This window comes from Taudactylus pleione, unplaced genomic scaffold (genome assembly GCF_031769625.1).
Source record: "Taudactylus pleione unplaced genomic scaffold, aTauple2 ptg000372l, whole genome shotgun sequence".
Lineage (NCBI taxonomy): Eukaryota > Metazoa > Chordata > Amphibia > Anura > Myobatrachidae > Taudactylus > Taudactylus pleione.
In genome coordinates, this window is record NW_028284773.1 from 8,023,638 (window position 1) to 8,047,111 (window position 23,474).

The following is a 23,474-nucleotide window of genomic DNA, read 5'->3' on the forward strand; positions in this document are numbered from 1 at the left end:
AAATACCAAAAATAGCCTCGAAGTCTAAAAATATATTTCCCCCTAAATCACCTTTAACCTCAGCATTTTGTTTTGGGCGCCAGGGTGAGGAAATCGGAGACAGCAAATGTTACAACTTCCAAATTCTGCACGCGTCTAATTTCAACCGCTTAATCAAGTGTCTTTTGTAAGGCAGGTGCTAGGGTTTATTTTTGTTAGTATACCATATCCTATTTTTAGAAATCCAGTCTTTTGGATGAATAAACCCAAGCAAGCACATTAAGCCATATTAAATGTGTGTATTTAGGCTGCCCGTGTATTTTTACATCCTCACGTCCAAATAATCAGGATGTGGTTATCGAAGGGGCGATAGAGCCTCTTTATACTTCTACATTCATACAGTTATAGTATAACACTATTCATGGATATTCTATTGTAGGATTGATGGGAGCCTGGATTTGTAAGAATCAGACACACCAAAATTAAATAAGGCACTCTTGTATGTGGTGTTTAAGATTGTGATACACAAAGAAAGCATGTTGGTTTATATTTCACATTCAACAACTTAAGTTATAAGTTGAAAAATGACTTTATTCTGTATCAAAAAATATATATTTTATAGTCAATTTATATCTGTAATACAGTTATCATATTTGTGTTTTCTCTGGGTGAAACAATTGTATACCTATTTATATATCTGTATTATGTCTGTATTATGTCTATTACATACTTCACTACTTTTTCACAGGTACTGTATGAACAGAAGACTTCATGATGTGTCATTTGCATTATTAAATGGGAGAGGAAAGGCACATACTTATTTTAATGTTGTCATCCTGTCCCTGGCCACTCAGTGTTCCATGAAATGGGCAAGGCTTATGATAACATGATATGTATGTTAGTGCAAAAACTCACCATTGGTATCAGTGCGCAGAGATCGGTCCCACTCAGAATCAGCCCTATTGTCTGGTTGTTTAGGTGCAGGCATCACTAATATGCATCTAAGAAGGTAGTCAGAGAATAAAAAGACAAAACACAGAGAAGAGAGCACTGGATTAAGAGTATATATTTAATTAGTAAAAGATCTGAAATTTATATCATTAAAACATCGTTCAAAATATATATATATATATATATATATATATATATATAAAACCAGGTTCCTAGAAAGCGCAATAGAAACAATAATGTTTGTTGGATTGTCATTCTGAGACTGATTAATTAATGCAAATGAGCAGTCACACAAAAGCAGTCCATATCAGTGGTAAATTGCAATCGACAAAGCTTAAACTGGTTATTATAAGCATGTATGTTCCTTATAATCTCCATTCATGAAGCTGTTAGTATATGAAGTATTCAGTAAAAAGCCACAAAAAAGCGCATGCAGAGTCTGTGCAGGAAAGAGGTTAATGCGTCATATAAAAGGGAGAATAGGAAGGGAGAGCTTGGGGAAGCAGGCAATTGTTAGTATATACTAACACTCCTCAGTAGTTCAGTCATAATAAGTAAGCCCGAAGGCTGACATTTAAGCTTGAGTGACATTAAACCACAAGTGTTTTGAGTGTTGCCAGTTTAATAACATTTTGGCTATTGCTGCTTTAAGTTTAGCTGGTCTTATGCAGCCAATGAATGTTCATGGGGAGTGGTCTAGGGGTATTTAATGGAGTGATGTATGTAAATCTGTCTCTTTGTTCCAGGTTTCCAGGACAGAGAAGTGTATTTCAGTCTATATTGTTTAATACTCTCTTAGGGCTCTATTTATTAACATTATTGTTACTAAAATAAAGTGAAAAAGGGTGTTTTCACACCCTTTTCACATTATTTTAGTATCACCTACAGTTACTAAAGGGCAGTTGGAGTAGAATTCATAAAATTCTACTTCAACCCGTAATTATCACTTATTTTTAGTAAGCAGATCGCATTTCCCATAATTGTAATGGGAAATGTGATCCGACCAAAGTTACTAAAAATAAAATGTGAAAAAATACCGGGGAAAGCCCTGTGATAATAACGCCACCTGGAGGTGGCGTTATCCAGGGTCTCCCCCAATTACCGGACTCCTGTTCCGCTCTTACTTTGAGAGCAGAGCCCGGAGCTGGCCTCAGTAATCAGCTGTGTGGTCTATACAGACCACACGCTGATACACTGAAACCCCCCCCCCCCAAAAAAAAAAACTTACCTGACTCCAGGGACCGGTGATTGGGGCTCCGGTGATGCCGTCTCTCCAGTCAGCTGGTCTCCCATGCTGCACTGTGGCCTGGTTATCACCTGACAGGGTCCCAGTGCAGTATGGGATGTCAGCTGACCGGAGGACATCACTGGAGCCCGGTGCAGGTACTGTAAGTGTAATTAAGGGAGAGGGGGGGGTCGCGGTGTGGCGAGGCTTGGCGATGGGGTCGGGGCTTAGCGCCGGGGGGTAGCAGCGGCGGCCAGTCGGCGAATGCGCAGGGCACTCATCACCATATTTTTTTGCGAAAATACAGTGATTGGTGTGCGGAGTGGATTCGCAGGGACAGAGCTTTATCGCAATGCGAATTCAGTCAGTAATATCACACTACAATCTGCATTCAAAATGCGGACTGTAGTAAATAGAGCCCCCAGTGCTTTCAATTTCTATTTTTCTATTTTCCTTTTCTTGAGTCTCTTCTTCACCTCTTACTCTCATCCTGTCATTCCTTGTTCCTTTCTTTTTCCCTCAACTTTCAATTTTCTCTCTGCCTCTTCTCTGCTACCTCTGCCCGAGGCAGGCCTTTGGTCGCAGCCATAGTTATTTTGACAGGCGGAGTCGCGGCTGAGCAGCTAGCTGCTGGCTCTGCCTTCAGATTTGTGAATCAGTGGCAGGTAGCAGTCGCTGCCGCCACTGATCACGTGCACTCTAAGCGGGTGTAGCGTGGTTGCAAATCGTGGCCGAAAATGATAGTGAGGGGAGGGCTGCTGCTGCACGCTCTAGACGCGGAAGGCAGCCCTCCTCAGTGCCCCTGCTGCCACATCATCAGGGTTCAATCCTGTGTTCTCTCAGGCCGCCGCTGTCCCTCCTCTCAATCAGCCAGTATCGCTGCCTGTGGCCACATGTACTGCAGCAGTTGTATTCATATCTGTCCTCACGCCTTTAGCTGTGGGCATCATAGGGGTGCGCAGGCAGATGACGGGGTTAGGCCCACAAGGTCTGTCCGAGTTGCAGCTTTGGACCAAGGATTTTGGCCTGTCAGCGTCGGTGTCAACCGTTGTTCTCTCCCCCCCCCCTGCCTTGAGCTAGGCGGTCTGGTTAGCAGAAGGCTCAGTTTCTCCCTAGGTCACTGATATAGACAATCTAGAATCAATTGTTAAAACTGAATATTACACTATCCAGTACGTCAGGAGACCAATCAGTACATCTATGTCCAGGGCAGTGCACGGTTCTTTTTCTGCCCTCCCCCAGATTCCCCAACGTGCTGAAATTATCTGTAATGCAGCTCACATATGAAATAAAAAGATTCAGCTAATTGCTTACTGTGTTTGCTGGTCCTGTATATACCAGAATTATTTCATTCAGCACATTTGTATGATGTATATTATAGCTGGTTTAAGTGCTGATTATGCCCTCTTAATGGAAGAGAATGTTGATTTCAAGCATTTGGAAACCCCTCTGTAGTAATTCTGCGTTTGCCACTGAGCCCTGTCCCTTTGCAAACAGGGGCTGTTAGGATTGCCCAAGCAGGAGGTGCAGGCAGGCCGCCCCCACCCCATTCCCTGTACTGAGCTGTGCTGGTGGGGTATTGCCAGCCTGCGAGGGAATACTGGAGTAAAAAAAAAAAAAAACAGCTGACAGTGGTATGGTGGGAATAGAATGCTTCGGTGATGCACTATCTGACATTATGGGGTAGCTCCTTTGGCACTGCTTTATTTATGTATAGCACCTAGGATCTAGCTTTTATATACTTTGAATCATTGTTATCAGTCAATAGAGGAGATTGTGGTATACATTATGAGCATTTAACTTAAATTGACAGAATACATTGAAATTCCACAGGGTGCACAAATTATTGCTGTAATTACTGCCCCAAGCAGCTATCACTGGAGTGGGAACACCTATGGGAAGCTCCATTCTCAGCTATGCTCCTACTTCGCATTGTCTCCTGTGGCTGTGGCGCCCCTCCCCCCTCTCACTCAGCTGTCATCTCGGGCCAGTGTTTTTTGACCCCTTTGCAAGCATCCCAGTCTTACACGACTGGGTCATCAATTGATCAGTCATCAGCAGTTGCTGCTTCCCCATTGCCTTCTCATGTTCAAACTAGGGATGTGCACCAGAACATTTTTGCCGGTTTTTGTATTTGGTTCTAATTCGTCATCCGTCTTTGGATTTGCCAAACTGCGTTGACTGGCTTTGGATTTGTTTTTTTTTTACAAAAATTTACAAAAAAAAGCTAAAATCACATATATTTGTCTTTTTTTTCTTCCTAGAGTGTTATTAACCTCAATAACATTAATTTCCAGTCATTTATAGTCAATTTAGACCACCTCACAGCTTATAATATTGTTTTCAACATTATTGGCCAAAGGTTGCAGTGAGCTGACTGGTTACTAAGCGACAAAGCAGCGGCGCAGCGCCACAGACACCACAATTTAAAGCACATCTATGACACATTGCCACACAGCAGTGGCAGAAATGAAAAGTAGTGCACCCACCCAGTGGGGTACGGCCAGCAGAATCACAGTACTTGTTTACATAGTGGGCTACGGCCCAAGGAGTCACAGTGCACAATCTTATTCACATTACACCGCACATAGTGCCCCTGATTCACATTACACCATAAAGTAGTGTCTCTTATTTATGTTACCACACACAGTAGTGCCCCTTTTACACAATGCCCACAGTGGTGACCCTTTTACACAATGCCCACAGTAGTGCCCCTTTTACACAATGCCCACAGTAATGACCCTTTTACACAATGCCCACAGTAGTGACCCTTATACACAAAGCCCACAGTAGTAATGCCCCTTATGCAATGCCCACAGTAGTAGTGCCACTTATACAATGCCCACAGCAATAGTGTCCCTTACACAATGCCCCCAGCAGTGGTGTCCCTTACACAATTCCCCCAGCAGTGGTGTCCCTTACACAATGCCCCCAGTAGTGGTGCCCCCTATGCAGTCTCCTTAGTAGTAGGGCCCCCTATGCAGTGCCCCCAGTAGTAGTATGCCCCCCATTAGCAGGTCCCCAGTAGTATGCCCCCCTTTAGCAGGCCCCCAGTAGTATGCCCCCCCAGTAGTATGCCCCCCATTAGCAGGCCCCCAGTAGTATGCCCCCCCTGTAGTATGCCCCCCATTAGCAGGTCCCCAGTAGTATGCCCCCCATTAGCTGGCATCTAGTAGTATGCCCCCATAAGCAGGCCCCCAGTAGTATGCCCCCATAAGCAGGCCCCCAGTAGTATCCCCCCCAGTAGTATGCCCCCCATTAGCTGGCCCCAGTAGTATGCCCCCCAGTAGTATGCCCCCATAAGCAGGCCCCCAGTAGTATGCCCCCCAGTAGTATGCCCCCCCACTAGCAGGCCCCCAGTAGTATGCCCCCCCAGTAGCAGGCCCCCTGTAGTATGCCCCCCAGTAGCAGGCCCCCTGTAGTATGCCCCCCCAGTAGTAGGCCCCTCCATTAGCAGGGCCCATACACACATAAAAAAACTTACCTGTATCCCCGGTCCAACCGCGATCCGCTCTGCTGCCACTCGACGAGGAGGGAGCCGGAAGACGGAGCTCATGAGTGAGCTACAGCTGGCTCCCTCCGTTCAGCAGCCAATGAGAGTCTGTGTGACTCTCATTGGCTGCTGTAACAAACACACAGCTGCCGCTGGCGGCTGTGTGTTTGTTCTGTGTAGGGCAGACCGCTATCACAGCAGTCTGCCCTACACTCGAGGAGCCCTGATGTCGGATTCTCTAGCGAGAATCCGACATCAGGCGGCCGCGTGTTGGCCCCGAATGGGGATCCGAGTCAGATGGGGAACACCCGAACAGGGTTCGGGTGGACTCGGATCCCCTATGTTCGGAGAATCCGAACCGCTCATCTCTAGTTCAAACACAGCTGGGCCCGTTGGCTGGCCAGCGTCTTGCTGCGCTGGGGAAGGGGGGTATGGGTGAGGAGGCCTATTGCTCCTACCATAATTGGCAGGTGGGTTTCTTTATATTTGTGGCGTGCTACCCTGAAATCCGCCCTCAGAAACATTTTGATGTCATTGAATAATATATAAAAAAAGGGGGCCCCACCCTGAAAAGGCTTGCTTCCGTGCCGAATCTGGTACTGCCCCCAGCTGTCGGTGGTGGATCTCCGTAAGAGGGCATCCCCTATACACCTCGGTTTTATGTGTCGTTGGCTTTGGCTATATCCCCATAGGGAAGTGGCTGAGTACTCCTGCAGTGACACTCAGCTCCAATTTATACTGACGCTGCTGTTGCGACTGGGTTTTTGTGCTTACCTTAACGGTTCGTGGTGTGCTTCACTTTGACCATTAACATGGGTTGCATAGGGGCTCACTAAGAACATGCTGTTGCTTGAGCTGTTCCTCATTGTGGTTGCTTTAGAACTCTTGGGGGACCGCTTGGGTAACGTGAGTATGACTTTGTTGCGACAACCTAGGCACGTTGCAGACGCTTGACATCAGAGTTCACCATCTCTTACAGTTGTTCATTTGCTAGCATGAATTGTTCTGTATTGTCTGCTGCTTAGGCAGGATGTACTAGAGGGACTGCAGTTTTTTCGGGAGTTTTACTGCATTCCCTAAATGTTCTAAGCGCCAGAATGTGATGCATTCTGGTGCTTCACATACCTAGGTAACGCCACCTTCAGGTGGCATTACCCAATAGAATCCTATGGGGCTTTTTATCGTGGTGCTCCTGGCTGGGAGCCCCTGCGGCCTTCTGCGCATGCGCAGAGGGGCCTCTAGTTGTTCAACCTGGAAGTCCCTCTGCCCGACAGCATCGCAAAGGACAACTTTATCGGGAGAGCTGTCCTTTGTGAAATTCTTAGTACATACCACTATAATGAACTGCGGTGTGTGCCCGAAGTCAGGGGGGATGTACTGCATCGCGTAAGCCCTGCTTAGTACATCCCACCCTTAATGTCCCGTCCTTAAATGTTGCCAGGTATGTGCTTGATATACAGATTGGGATTGCTAATGCACTGTTGCCGGTCGAGGAATTAGCCCCTCAGGCCGCTCTGGCCGGTGACCCGTGTTCCTCCTTCTGTTTGTCAGATCATCAGGCCGGCATTTAGGAATTAGCTTTGAGGGCCATTGCCCCCAGGATTTTGCTCTGTCATCAGGCGGGTTGGCTGGAATGGGAGTGTTTTTTCTGGTTTTGGTGGCTCAGGCACGTAAGAGCTTGCAGAGAGTCATTCTGACAATTATTTGGGATCTGTACTCGCGAGGATGCTCGCTCGCTGTGGTACGGCATATTTTAGCAGGCGTGTATATTTTCTCTGCGTTATATGACAGGCCCGGCCCCTTCAGGGCCTTCATAATTTCAGGGGCCTGCAGGGGTTGGTCCAGGTCGACCCCTAAAGCGGATGACTGCAGGCGTCCCATTGAGATGTCCATGTTGCTTTACTTGGTGGCTGTGGGCCCTTCAGTTTGTCTTTATTTTTCAGCTTTGAATGCTTGCTGTTTCAATTAGGCTTTTGGCATGACGCTTCATGTAGCGTTTTGGGTCTGCAAATTAGTTGTACCCTTTAAGAGGGCTGACCCACCACTCTCTATTGCGGACGTAATTTGTATGTCCAGAAGTGATGCTAGGCCTTATACAGCGCACCAGTACGGACCAGGCTGGTAGAGGGCGCTGGCTTTCACTTCAACCATATCCCATTTCTGCAGTATGTCCGGTGGCGCTGGCGTGCCTTTGAGCAGATGCATGACGATGGGATGGGACATGGTTGCTGCACAAGGAAGTATCCCCGGTTACGAAATACCAGTTTTACCATGTTTTTGCAGCATTGTTAGCTTTTTCAGAACTCGAGCCTGTCGAGTTCGGTAATCACTCATTTAGAATAGGAGCTGCTACATCTGCGTCTTCTGCTGGCTTATCCGACAGGGATATCCAATCCCTTGGTCGGTGGCTTTCTGCTGCGTTCTGGCGTTATATTTGTCCGGGCTTAGCTCGTCCTACTGCGGGAGTCTATGAGGAATTTTTTATTCTCCCTCGGGGGCTCAATTGGCTTCTGAATTATATGATATGACATGATGGTTAGTTTACTCCCGGGTTTTTTTATGTTTTTTGCCTCAAGTCTGGTTAGCTACGTTGTTCCCCTCCCCCTTCCCCCCTCTTTGTTACGTTTCCATGTCTTGTCAGTATGGTGTCTATGGTTCGACTGCTTTGTTTGTGTTTTTTCTTTCCGTATTATAAGGTGCTGCATCTGTGTGGGAATGAACATATCTACTTATATGCTCTGGGGACATATATGTACTCCCTTCCATGCAGTGCTATAATTAATGTTTGAAATAATACTGACAGAGTGGCATTTGGCTTAAATAATTATTTATTGCAATAGATTAAATAAACAGTAAAATATAGATATCCCGGATACTACCATATATTTCAGAAAAATATTAACAACACACCTGTATTGGTACCGAGAATCCATTTTAATTACACTTTTTCTTACCTATATAACACTTTCATCTCTTTCTTTTAATATTTCACGGACTGTATCACTGATATACATAATTTAAAGACTAATAAAAGTTATATTTTAATTCTGTGCATCAATTGCAGACAACTCTTTCCCTCTCTACCCATCATTAGGAATGATTCAGGTCAGCGAACTGCACTGGATTTGCACTCTTATTGTCATTAGATCCATTTGATAGCAGAAGCCCTGCCTTCCTGCAAGTGTTGTGGTATTTCATTGTCCACAGGAGTGTTTGGAGGTGTGCTGGTTCTGGTGTACGGTGGAGGAAGGTAAATACTGCAGTGATGAGGTACATGTTGGAGAATCGTGGTGGTGTACTGGAGCATGTGTTTATTCAGTTCCGCGATGCACATTTGTTTCGTGGAGATGGCGTGCATTTTAGTCCTGCAGGATTGGCTAATTTTTTTTGCTGGTTTAGGTGTTTCTTGTTACAGGGTTGAGTTATGGTGGCGGCGCATCAGTTTAGGCTTCGCTTGGCGGAAAAGAACAACACTCGGAGTTAGTTTATGTTAATAGTTAGGCTTAGTGGGTGCGCTCTCATTGAAGTGGAGTAAGGCGACAGCCAATTGTCCTGGACGGGAAATGACTATACCACCTGGACAGGTAGTTGAAGTTAAAGGAGAGTTGATCACCAATGCTTGGCTTGTGTGTGTGTTTGTTTGAGCTGTTTGGTTGTTATTTTCCCTTGCGTTCTTTTTGTGCCATCACCATTACTAGTATTAACTTATAGTCTAAAAATGTAATGACTTGTCAAAAATAAATTTGACAAAATATTTAAACGCCAACAGTTTTGTCTGTGTCTTTATTTTAGAAGTTAAGTTACTTTGTATTTAAGAAGGTATTATATGGTAACACGATAATACACGTTAGTGAGTTTATGACCATTGTCCTATATTGTTCCGGTTATACTTGGTTACTGATGAGCTGCTGCCGTGTAGTTGTGTTGGTCAGTATCTCCACAGATGGAAAGTGGCAAACAGCTTGTGCTGATGCAGCGACTCTGAGGGCCTGACTCAGCAAGGATTACAACTGCGAATACGCACACAAATGGCCGATTGTTACACGCTGCGCATTTGTGTGCATTGCAGTGCGCATGCACGAACATTTCACTGCTATGGGGCCTGCGATCACAGTGGCTACGCAGACCCATCGCAGAGTGACTGACAGGAAATGCCGTTTGTGGGTAGTGACGAGGGGGTGGTCAGAGAAACGCCAGCATGCAGGTGTGTTTGAAGTTGAACGCCATTACAGGGGTGTGCATAAATTAGCCACTGCAACGGCATACGCAGCTTGAGGACTCATAGCGTGCGATTAAGTTTGCAATTTCTGAGTAAGGTCAGAGCTTGTGCAAGTGTGTGTGAGGTTGCGATGGTACACGATTGTACCAATGTTTTTGCAGTCTTGCTAAACATTACAAATTTGTGTAAGGTAAAGTGGGCGTCATACTATCGCAGTTGAACTGCGTGCGTAATTGCAAAGCGTAATTGCAATTGCATTCGTAGTTGCGATCCGTAGTGAATCAGGCCCTGAGTCCTGTAAGTGGGGGTTTAACAGGGCTACGCTGCTGTGTGCTAGCAATATGGCTGCTCAGCATCTCCATGCTCTTCACTTCCTGGTCAGTCACCTGACGCATTTCTTAACCTATCACGTGGGTCGTTTCATCAGAGGTGTGTAGTCAGAGAATTCATAGTGAATGAAAGAAGCAACAAACTAGTAGAGACAGAGCCGTAACTAGACTTTTTGGTGCCCTGTGCCAGAAAGAGCATTGGCGCCCCCCGCATTTTTCAAATACCACCCACAGCTTATGCGAGCGTCCATGATGATGTTCGCGATGGTCAACACCATCGCGACCATCAGGCTTGCGACGAGACCCTGCGGTAGGGTCTCGCTGCCGCAAGCCCTGGAGTGATTTTGGCTCTATCAGAGCCAAAATCACTCCCACTGACATCACTAGTGATGTCAGTTGGGCCGGACCCAGATGGGGCGTGGCCTCCTCCATCTGGGCAGCCATGCCCCGGCACGCTCACCAAAGGGGGCATGCTGTCACTCACCTTTGACAGCACGCCCCCTTTGGTGCGAGACCCTGAGCGACGGCTTCCCCGTTGCTCGCCGGGTCTCGCACATGCGCACGACGGAGCATCCTCCTTCATGCGCATTTGGGTACCATCGACCCGCTTGCGAGCGTCCTGCGCTCGCGAGCGGGTCTGAATGAGACCCCGAGTTTGAGAACCTTTGTATTAGGGCATGGACAACTGGAAATGATCCTAAAACAAATGCTACTTCTGCTATACTTTCAAGTTAAATGGTTGCATCAGCCTGACCTATTTCAAGCTGGTTGCCCCAGACAGCCACAGAGATATATGAGAGACTTCTTCTATCACCGCATTATCCTGTAATGTCGGGGATATCAAACTGTCAGTACAAATCTCTGTTGGAGCTAGGATAATGACCTGGTGAAGGAAGCATGTGCAACTGTCAGCTCATACCCCTTAACATCAGCAGTCTAGTCTGGCTTTCTGCTGCAATCTGGTATAAATGTTTAAATACGATGGTGATGATGATGGCGATGAAAGACTGCTGCAGGAACCTGTTAGTAGCACTTATTTAAAAAGTATAGCAGTTAGTCGAGGGGATATTTACAGTATTAGCACATATTTTAGTTAGGTTAAGAGATATGTCATATTAAAATTATAAAGGGACAGTTAGCCTGTGTGATGAGAGGGGTTGTCTCCCACCTAAATTGCCCACATTCTGGAGGAATCAGCTCCCTCCAAGGGAGGCTGGAGTGAAACCTGTGCGTTCTGCATTAGCAGTGGAGGTGTATAATTCCAGGTTTTCACATTTACACAGACCCAGCTGGAAAAATCACTGGAGCACAGGAAGGTTTAAAACTCCCACACACCTAATACTCCTTGCTCCTGATGCCGGACAAACTGGCCAGGCGATAGGCCGGGGGTGGTGGTTAGCATTAGGGTGCCAGGACCTGGAGGGTCCACAGATATTGTAACTGCTGACTGTTAGCACAAGGAGTGCTGGGACATTTACTTTTATGTTTGTTTGCTTATTTTCTGTTATGTGCCTGTGTGTATCCAGGCCTATGCTCATGTATGCTAAGGTGCAGTGTCTGCTACCTATAAAAGACCCTGCTTTACCAAGAACCTGCCTGTCTGGAGTCCTCATTTCAATACCCTATGTTACACCTTTTCAATTGGTTAATGCCTCCCTGATGCCTCTTCTATGGAAATCAAAACTCACATGTACTACTTTGAAAATCTCAAATAAGATTAATATGTACACACTTAATAAGAAACCTATATAGAATCATATTTCAATGAGGATATTATCAATATAACTCATATTTGGAATTGAAGGCAAAATGGAATGGGCAAAATACCAGGAAATACTGAAATACCACAGTCTGCTAAAAAAAATGGAAGCTACTGTAGGTAAACATCTGACAGATTTGCCAACGACTAGACAAATTTGGACGACCAGAATGATCCCAATAACACCAGATGTGGAGCGTACACACTGCACAATAATTGCTTTTTTCAAACTATAGATGATTGCTGTATGTGGATGGAGGAAGTTGCATCATTGCCATCCCTTTGTTATACATGAAGTGTTTGTTACACAGGAAGTTCTTCTACAGCCAGTGTTCAGCAATGACTGTAGTGAGTAAATCACACTTCTCCAGAATCCTGTGGTGATTTGCATACAGACCACTTTACATGGTGTTGAGCTCAAATTCAAGAAGAAATGTCACATACAATGCAGTGCAGGACTCTCAGACAAAAAACGTACAGGAATACAGCTTGCTCAACCTACAGTAGCTAGGGCTGAAGCTGTTGGTATGGCAGATCACATTGGACAAGGATTCATCCGTGCCCATGTTCACGACACCTGTGGACAGGTACGCCTTCCTCCAAATGTCCTACGACACATGCACAGGCGATGAAGTATTCCAACGTTGCATGGAGCATCTCTTCGAAGGATACCCTGTGAATCACCTGAGCTTCAAAACTACACAATTATCAGCCCTATCTGACCAACATAGCCATGTCAGTCCGAGAATTGCATAGTGTGTACCCAGCTTTAATGCAACACTACAGGGATTCATCAATAGGGGAATCCTTCTTTGATAACTTTAACCCTTAATTATACAAAGTTTATTTTTCCTTACTTATTTGTTCTCTACTTAATCTGTTTACATTTATAGAAAGGTATCAGTTTAAATTTATAGAAAGAACAATTTTAAACTCGCAGTACCACAAAGGAAATTATTTTCCTAACATACCTTCTGCACTTAGCTAAGGACATTTGTGCACAGAGTCGGACTGGGGCATGAAGGACCCACAGGGAGACTGCAATGGTAGGGCCCACTGATGGGAGGCGGTGCAAAGCTAAAGAGGTGTGGCCAGCCAATTGAGGGGGGTGTGCTTAGTCATCAGAGGTACAGAAGTAAAGACCACAAGTGCCCAAGACGAAAGCCGGATTATGAATATTAAAAAGAGTACTTGTTAGTCACATCAGTCCATTCCCCAGTGATCCTTACTATCTATGGCCCTCATTCAGGGCCACTCGCTAGCGGCAGTACGCTCGTTCCGAGCGACGTTCGCACATCTGCGCATGCGTACGGTTTTTAGTACGCATGCGCGAACCAGTCAGTGCGGCTGAAAATCGTTTGTACGCAATATAGCGAGTGCCTGCTATTTTGAGTGACAGAATGAGGCGTATGTGGGTGGTAACCGGGGAAGGTGCTTGAAAACGGGGAGTGGAGATCAGAACGCAGGCGTGCTTAAAGGTCAAAGCGGGCGTTTTATGGGTGTGCATAATTAATCCAGCAGCGTCATTGACCACGTCACTTGGTTTTTTTTAACTCAGAACTGCTCGCAAAATAGCGGTTGAAAAAACCAACCACAAGAATAGCGAGCAGTTCATATCCTGTTCGATGTACTCGATTAATCTAATAAATAGCGGACATGACGTATGGTGCGAGCGGGCAGGGGGCGTTTTTAACAAATAAACGAGCGTATGTTTTGCTCGCTCGTTCAGACTTAGAGGTGTGAACAGACTGCAATGTGCGAACGGATCATTTGAATAGCCACCCCTTGTTTTTGAACGAACGAACGCAAATAGCGAACGGCTCTGAATGAGGGCCAATATTCTCTACCACATGGACACATACAAGGGTTCATTTTGTCAGAATCCAGTTAGCCCACCAGTATGTTTTTGGACTGAAATCACATGTCTGAGAAGAAGGGAAGGGAAGTGGCATCAGTTCCTGCACCCAGTATAACCAGGGGTCCAGATCATGTGCAGGAGTGAGAGCCACTCATACCTAGACCAGAAGACCCACTGGGTGGGCGGGGCCAGTGGAACATTGGACCATGAACCTTCTGAAATTGGAATGTTGGACTTGGACTGTTCATTAACTCCTCAGTTGCTTGGTGCTGCACCCACATTGTCTATATTACACCATATCACCTGCCCGCATCACACATGCAATCATCACAGGTGCTGGTGTGGCATCACCGATCCTCCAGGCTGTACTGCAATCTCATCAAAGGGTGCACTAAGCAACCTCTTTTATAACTGCTCCTCGTGCTTCAGGTGACTTTATAAATACCCCAAAATAGATCTAAGCCATGAGGGGAGGGGCAGCCCTAGGAGGGATGATCCCTAAAAAAGAAGAGGAATAGAGGCAAAGGGATCGTACATTTCAGAAAAGAGGCAGACAAAGGGCACTATTACACCCCAATTACACCCCATCCAGGGGAGCCCCAGGCTGCAATCCAGCAAACAGCCCATCTACTTTGATTTCATGGTGGCTCTGCTAGCGCACTTACCCACTGGGAGCTGCCCATTGAAGGGCCCTTCGTGTCCACCACTATCCTTGATCCAGTGGACCACCTTGGTCAAAGGAGATTCTGCAAACTTCCTGTGCCCCAGCACTTCCTCACCCTCCTGCTCCACCAGGTCCTTCTTCCATCTTTCCGGGGGCGCCTTTCCTCCACTTCACTGGCAGTGGCTGGTGCTACTGCAGGGATGGAAGTTCCCATGTCCCATACAACCACACGGACGGGAAAGAGTTACCACAGCAGCACGGCTACTGTTAACCTCTGACTGGATGGGAGGGAAGGGGTGGGGAAGGCAGACTGGGAATGGATTGTAATGTTCTTCTAACACAGTCCAAATCCCCCCCATACGATCATGGTCCGCTAAGCACTGCCCCCTCACAGAAAGGGGTGGGACCTTGAAGAAGTGGGGTCCACTGGGGAATTACCCAGCTCAACGGTGGGCCAATCCAAGGCTGCCGGTGCATATTTAGCAGGGGTGGCAAAAAAACAATAGGGTACGGCTTTAGCAGAAGAAGCAATCACAAGCCACAATTGAGAGGTTGAGGCCTGTGGTTTGTTCTCGCATGTACACACCCCTACGCCGCAAAGTAAAGAAGATTAAATTTAATTATTTGTCGCTTCTATTATTAAATACTTTTTGTATGCTTCTCTGTTCAAGCAGGGAAACTTGTGGGAAGTACTTTGCTTTGACAGTACATTCACATTTAAACTTCATAACATAGATTAACATGAAGGATTAACAAACTAGAACATAAGAGATAACACTGTCATAACAAAGAGGGACTACACAGTGATACATTAGGAAAAAGCGCCATGTAGTGTACCTTCTGTATAGCTTCCAGGCAAGGCCGGCGCTTCCATTAGGCAGCTGCCTAAGGGCACCGGGACCTGAGGGGCGGCCTGTTGAGGCTGCCTTGGAGAGAGGGTATGGTCTTCCCTCTCCACAAGCCTTTGCTCTGCCTCCAGCCCCTCCGCGGCCTTTCTCCAGCCTCCTCACAGACTTCACACCAGGCAGCAGGTGCGATGCAGCTTTGTGCCAGGCTGCCGGCGCCCAGCAGCAAACTGCCCTATATAACTGTGCTCAGTGTGCTGATGCACCAGGTAGGCACCAGCAGATTAATAAAGAATATTAATATGTAACATATTAAAGTAAGTCTATATATGATATAATATATATTTTATATATAGGAATACTGTATGTATATATATATATATATATATATATATATAAAAAGCACTAATCCACGGCACTCACCATTCCTAGATTTGGGGTGCAACATGGTATGTGACCACATTGTTTAAATAGAAATCACAGGGGCTCTGCACTCACCATAATAACTAATAATAATGATAATAAACATAATAAACAGTGGGGTTTTAGTTCATGAATTGATCAATGCATTTAAGCTTGCAGCCCATCGTCACGGGACCCCACTTTACTGCAAGTCCCTACTCTATTGCTCAGAATTATAACATGGACATAGCCATCACATTAGTGTTAAACTCAGGGTATGCTATCAAGGTTTAAAGCTCACAGAAACTTTGCTTTTAAATGTGAGACAGTTACCAAGCACACCTGTTGCAAAGCACCTAGGAAAACAGCTGACACAAGTTAGATAACTAGTTAAAAGGGGTGCATCAGAAAATGTGATCACAAAAATGATTCATTATAAAAATGAATCATAATAAACAAAAAGCACTAATCCATGGCACTCACCATTCCTAGTTTTGGGGTGAAACATGGTATGTGACCACATTGTTTAAATAGAAATCACAGGGGCTCTGCGCTCACCATAATAACTAATAATAATAATAAACATAATAAACAGTGGGGTTTTAGTTCATATCAGAGCTACGAGCTTTCTGATTTTGCCTGACACTTTAATATTACTTGTTAGTTTTTGATTATCCGCGTCTGGTTGCCATGACTACGGGTGACTAGCTCTGTTCCCAGAGCGTCACTTCCGTTACTGGCTCCCTGGCGTTGTCTGTTGCCCTGGCAACTTATGACTAGTTCCGCTCTGGAGCGTCCCTCTGTGTATACCATACACGTGTAGCGTGCACTCTGGAGCGTGTGCTGATACTTCCGGTCTTTACGGCTTGGGGGATCCAGCGTTTGCCATGAGTTTACAACACAGGTGTGTGTACTCAATTGCGATTTCTGCAGGTATTTATTGTGGGTTTTGGGATTCGTTATTGCTGCTCATGATGAAGGTGTCATTCTAACACCGAAACAGCTGTCGGGCACTACATGTTTGGGGATGGACTTATGATGAGTATATTCATGCCATTTCATGGACTTTATGATTTGATCATTATGCTGACTTTTTTGCACTATTGCTGATCTCCCCACATGCCCTGACCTCTAAATGGATATGCATTACACTGCTGGATGATGTTTTACTATTCACTAAGGATTAAATACGTCCTCTTTTTGCATTTGATTATAGGATGTTGCCGGCTCTTATTTGTCCTTATCAGTAACCTTTTATGTGCTGAGCACTCCGTTTGGTAACTATATATTAGTGTGTGCTCCTGGTCTCATGGAAATATATATATATATATATATATATATATATATAATGTCAGAAATCCACTGCACTCGCCACTCCCAGATTTGGGGTGCAGACAAGACAACACAGGTAACAAGCAATCAGATCCAGCTGGCCTTGTGGGAATCATGGTGACCAGGTAAGCAGCAATCTGACTCAGCAGTGCACATACCACTTCCTGACCATAGTTAATCAGCATCACATCATCATGGCAATAAATAGGTGCCATTGTTTACAAAAAATATGGCAACATGTTTGCAAGAATAACAGCATAAACGCAGAGCCTGTAGCTGTTGCTATGCTCCAACATAACTCATATCTGTACAATTAGTAAAGGGTGTTCAGATATTGGGCCTGACTCCAAAAGCACGTCCAAAAGAGGACACTTCTCGTGACTATGAGGCTGCGCATGGGCAACAAAAGCAATCACAGAATGCTCAAGTGCGGCACCATGCATAGGCACCTACATGTGCAAAGCGGATTATTCGCTCCATGAGTACCTGGATTGCTCTGTCTGTGAAAAGGCCGATTTATCATGTGAAAACACAGAAAAGACCTGTGTCGTGGGTATGTAGCCGTGCTTGTTTGAGGTGAGAGGATGGAGCTGTGATGCCTGATGCAGATGGATCTTTTGTACCCAGCTTGGGGTGGGTGCCAGTGCCAATACTAGTGATGAAGGCTGCGCTGCAGACGGGAAAATAGTGGGCGGAGAGATGTATGAGAAGCTTCAGATACTGGCATAGATGGATGGATACTCGCACTAGCATTAGGAGTCAATGGGCCAGATATATGAAGCTCTGGGAAGTGATAAAGTGCAGAGTGATAAGCGACCAGCCAATCGGCTCCCAACTGTCATTTTTTAAACACAGCCTGTAACATGACAGTTGGGAGTGGATTGGTTGGTCGTTTATCACTCTGCACTTTATCACTTTCCAGAGCTTCATACATCTGCCCCAATGTCCATTACCTACAAGGCGTGAGCTGAAATACATGAGGGAGAGTTCCCTGCTATGGATTTGTAACATTTTCTAACTTATTATTTCCTTTAATATGACTATTTTCTTGTTAGCATACTGTAACTCTCCCCATTGGGATGTTAGTGTATGCTATGCCAACATAAAGTATACACTATGTAGATGTGTTAATGTGCTGGTAACACATAATAACTGTGAATGTTTTACTCTAATGCAATGCTTGGATTTAAACTTGTGGCTAAATGTGGAATCTAGATTATGTTTTTCCTTGTTTAAACCATTGATTTTATTTCTTTATTTATTGTATTTAAATTATCTTTCCTTTTATGACAATTTATATGCTCATTGTCTATGCAGTATTTGTTTTTGTTTTTTAAGGAATGTTTCGTATTTCCATCCCAATCATTTTAGATTGCAAGTTCCTAGTAGTATGATTCATTTTACATTTGTAATGTTCTTGTTCTGAACACGTCATACTGTTTGTAACCAGTTTACTGACTTTGTACTCTACTGTATGGAGATTCAGGAAATGTAAACACTTCTTAAATTGTTGATGGTAATAAATCAAAGATATAAACATGATGTAATCTTTCTGATCTAAGCTGCTAAAATTATACTATACAAGTTTAGAATAATGAATTACATTATTGTGTAGCGTGAAACATTATTTGCATGTGCGTATTATGTGATATGTTGTAATATATATAAATATACACACGGATGGTTATCTGCTTTACAGATGCTGGAATGGAGCCATGTGAGTGTCTACCTTTTCCTTGCTGTTGCACTACTGAAGTGGACTGGTTTCACTGAGGCTTCTGCAGAGGTAGGGGAGTAAGTACTGTGAATCATTTTATTTCCAAAAACATGGGTGCCAAGTGTCCCTAACTTCCCAGGGGCAATGTCAAACTTTAAAACTTGATACTTGGAATTTTTTTTATCCATGGAAATGTTTTTCAAAAATGACTTACTGTAGCATAGTGGCAAAGTGGTTAGAATTACTTATGACAGCTCTGATTACATAAGGTGGTTCCTGACCAAGAACCTATCAGTGTGGGGTTTGTATGTTCTCCCTGTGTTTATGACAGTTTCCTTCAGGTGCTCTGGTTTCCTTCCACACTTCCAAAAAATACTGCTAGGTTAACTGGCTTCTGACAAAAAAAATTAACCCTAGTTTCTATGTGTGCCCATCTAAATATTGTAAGATCCACTGGTGCAGGGATTGATGTGAATTACTAAAATATACTCTGCAAAGTGCTGTGCAATATGTGTGCTCTATATAAGTAGCTTTTAATAAATGAAAAAATGTTAACATTTTTATATACAGTAATTGCTGCAGTTCTAATGACAAATTCTAATTCTGTAACCTTTGTATTTAAAAATGAATTTAAAGCAAGTATTCAAAATTCAAAACAGTAACATTTTTTGCATTCACCTTTTCAAGGGTGTATTACAGTCACAGGGGTAAATTAACTAAGCGACTGCTTTTGTAAGCTGCTGCTTCTCGACTCGTTTAAGCCCGAAATTTAAAAAGCCAAAGATATTAAAAGCAAAACACAAACGTGGCTTGCAAATACTTAGTAAATTGACACCATAGATCCCAAACATAAGCTGTATAGTAGAATCAGTAACTTGTAATATTCCAGGAAATCTAAATGTTATATTATAAGTTTTACTACTTATTTATATAGTGCCAAGGGAGTAGCTACAGTAAGAGCAGGAGGTTCGGCCGCTATGGGGTCCGGGCCGCCTTCAGGGCCCCAATTACAGCTTTTCTACTCTTACCAGTGTGCTGCTGTCATGGAATGGCCTGCTCCGTCTCTCCTCACTGGGAGGAGGTGTGGCTGTGTGTGGTTACGGGTTTACCCATTCACACATGCAGTGGCGGAACTAGAAAGTGGTGGGCCCAGGTGCAAGAATATGCTTTGGGCCCCCCTCCCCCGTGTGTGTATCCTGATGAAGGGGATGTAATCCCAAAATGTTTAAAATAAAACACGTTTGTTCACCCAGGTAGAAGCCTCTGGAGTGCCGCCTATATGTACATAATTACATTATGTCCACATAAAATACGTTGGAAAAGCCAGATGTAAATTAAATACATTAAAAAAGTGTAGCTTACATAAAATACATTGAAATAGCCACTTCCACATAAAGCACCACCATTACTCTTGTGCAGTTCAGATGGGTAAGACTTCACCTGCGTCTCTCAGCCCCAAACCAACCCACTGCGTCTCTAAATCACAAATCCAACCCCTGCGTCTCTCAGCCCCAAACCCAGCCCCTGCGTCTCTCAGCCCCAAAGCCAGCCCATGGGTTTCACAACTCTAGGCCCCTGCATCAATCAATCCCAAACCCAGCCTCTGTGTCTCACAACTCTCAGCTCCTGCATCTCTCAATCCCAAACCCAGCCCCTGCATCTCTCAGCCACAATCTCAGTCCCTGGGTCTCTCAGCCCCAAACCCATCTACTGCGTGGTGTAACTTTTCCTCATAGTTTGGGGTGTGCCTCCCATCCCTCAGCCCATGGGCCTCCCATCCCTCAGCCCTTGGGCCTCCCATCCCTCAGCCCCTGGGCCTCCCACCCCTCAGCCCCTGGGCCTCCCACCCCTCAGCCCCTGGGTCTCACATCCCTCAGCTCTGGGTCTCACATCCCTTAGCCTCTGGGTCTCACATCCCTCAGCCCTTGTGCCTCACAAACCCCAGCCCCTGGGCCTCCCAGCCCTCAGCCCCTGGGCCTCACAGCCCGTATGTCCCAGCCCCTGGGCCTCACATCCCTCAGCACCTGGGTCACATCCCTCAGCACCTGGGTCACATCCCTCGGCCCCTGGGTCTCACATCCCTCAGCCCCTGGGTCTCACATCCCTCGGCCCCTGTGCCTCACAAACCCCAGCCCCTGGGCCTCCCAGCCCTCAGCCCCTGGGCCTCACAGCCCGTATGTCCCAGCCCTGGGGCCTCACAGTGACAGCGTCTTCATCTCCAGCTCTGCCATGGCTCCCCCCCAGCCAACACTTACCTGCTGTCTCCTGTGCTGTTCCTCTTCCTCGGCAGCTCGGTCCTGGCTCCAGTCCTCCCTGCAACCAGCGGCGTGACGTCGCGCAATAGCATCAAAATAAACTTTATTGATCCAGGCCTCCCAGTCGCTAGGCTCCGCCTCCCTCTGACTGCCGGCAGCCGCGGGTCAATCATAGTTTGCGGAGCGGCAGCCAATCAGGAGTCGCCGCCAGTCCGTGAGCTGTGATTGGCCCGCGGCCGGCATTAAATCTGAAAAGCAGCCTGCTGTCTCTGTCTGGTTGCCGATCCGCGATTTGCTACCAGGCCCCCCTCTGTCAGGGCCCGGGACTAGTGTCTGATGGCGGCCCTGCCGGGAGACACTGGCGGCGGGTGCAGGCGGCTATGGGCCCCTGCACCAAGGCGGGCCCCGGTGTAAGGCATCGGCTGCACAGCCAGTAGTTCCACCGCTGCACCCATGTCTCCTGCAAGGAGCCTAACTATCTGATTGATTTTTTGGTGAATCATATAGCCTTTCTTATATACCACGTTATATCATACACAATTAGGATAAGGGAGACTGTGATTTAAAAAAAACTTGGGTTTATAATACTTACTATACCATTCATTTAAACCTTGTATATCAACTACATTGGCAGATAGTGCAAACATTAGATAACTTAGAATAATAATGTATAAACTGCAAAATAATTTGATTATATCTGAATAGTGGTGGGGGCATGTGGAAACATTCTGCTATGATGCCCCTATAGGTCTTTCTGCACCCCTGTATAGAGCGCACATATTCTGCAGCACCAGGGGCAGAACTATGGGAGACAATGGAGGCACCTGCCGCCGGGCTCCAGCTCTGAAGGGGCACCTCCCCCATTGTCCACAACATATTCACCCCACTTAGGGCTGTAACTATGTGGCTGTGACGTGGGGGGGCATCAAATTATAACTTGCCTTCAGGCATCTGGGATGAATTTACGCCACTGTGCAGCACTTTACAGAGAATAGTTTGCCATTCACATCAGCCCCTGCCCCAGTGGAGCTTACAATCTATATTCCCTAACACATGCTCACACACTTGCACACTAGGGTTAAATCTTTCACTGGAAGTCAATTAACCTACCAGTTTATTTTTGGATTGTGGGAAGAAACCAGAGTACCTGGAGGAAACCCACGCGCAAGTGCAGGGAGAATATACTAACTCCACACAGCTAGGGCCACCCACGGTGGGAATTGAGACCCACGACCTCAGTACTGTGAGGCAGTAATACTAACTATTACAACCTCCATGCTAGATATAATAAGTTTCCAGGAATATTACAAGTTACTGATGTATTATGTCAGTAAAAACAAGGTTAAGTAACATAGCCATACAGTAATCTTCTTTGCTGCTTCTGTATGTGGAAGTATTATCTCTTACAAGCCTGTGTTTGCTATATAGGGATCTTCTTGGAAGCAGTACCAATAGAATTTTTTTATTTCATTTTTTCTTTAATGTCAATCTTCCTTCGTGATCACAGCATGTACAGTACATTTCCAGCCTTGTGATGGAACTTGCAAAACACAATTTTACAAATTTATTTATGTTTTCTTCTACAGCTCACTTGCGTTAGGAGCCTCACGCCATAGGGCGTATTGAGGCTAGGCGTATGAGGACACATCTGTACTTTACAGTGACTTATTTGGTTTTGAAGTTAAAAAAATACAGTAAAATCATCAAATGCTTTTAAAAAAAAGAAGGTGGCTTAAGAGTGCTTTGTGAAAATAAACATAAATAATATATAAATAACTGTCTGCAAAATATTTAGCAATATATCTCATTAATGCAAACAATTAATTGCTCACCTTGTGATATAGCTTCTTGGGCTCCCATCTTTGGCCTTGGCCTACCCAACATATCCCGGTAACCTCTTTCAAATCCAGAGCGCAGGACACCCCCAAACTAGCCCAGCTAAGCCGCCCCAGGGCACCGCCATACTAAGAAAAGTGCAGTGTTTATTATACGTGTAGTTCACTCTTTTACTTTCATTCTTTATATGCAGCTGTGGCTGCTCTTAACTATCTCTTTCACACTGCACTTTCCTTAATATGGTGGTGCCCTGGGGCAGCTTAGCTGGGCTAGTTTGAGGAGTCCTGCGTCTCTGGATTTGAACCCAAGTATGTTAGGGACCTACCCTAAAGAGGTTACCTGGATATGGTGGGTAGGCCCATAACCTTGGCCATGATTATGCTAAAAACCTCTATTGACTGCAAAATGTTATTGCATTTATATATTATCAGTAATTTGGAGTTGTGCACCTGAGATTTGTCTTTTTCTGTGCCTGCAATTAGTTTCATCAGGTAGCACCTCCCATTACATATATTTGGGGTGTGCAGTCCAGGAACCTTTCCTATATACTCTTTTTAAGTTGGTCTGACAGATGGCGAGCAAATGTTTGGTCCGTGACAGAAATGAGTAT

General features: G+C 45.3%; 1 protein-coding gene across 1 annotated transcript in view; it reads left to right on the top strand.

Moving 5' to 3' along the window:
- OSTN (osteocrin) overlaps positions 1-23,474 on the top strand; it is a 107,121-nt gene that overhangs the window by 14,160 nt on the left and 69,487 nt on the right. The window contains exon 2 of the mRNA XM_088444727.1: positions 18,756-18,842. Coding sequence (XP_088300853.1) covers positions 18,756-18,842 — 87 coding nt within the window. The remainder of the gene's footprint in view (positions 1-18,755; positions 18,843-23,474) is intronic.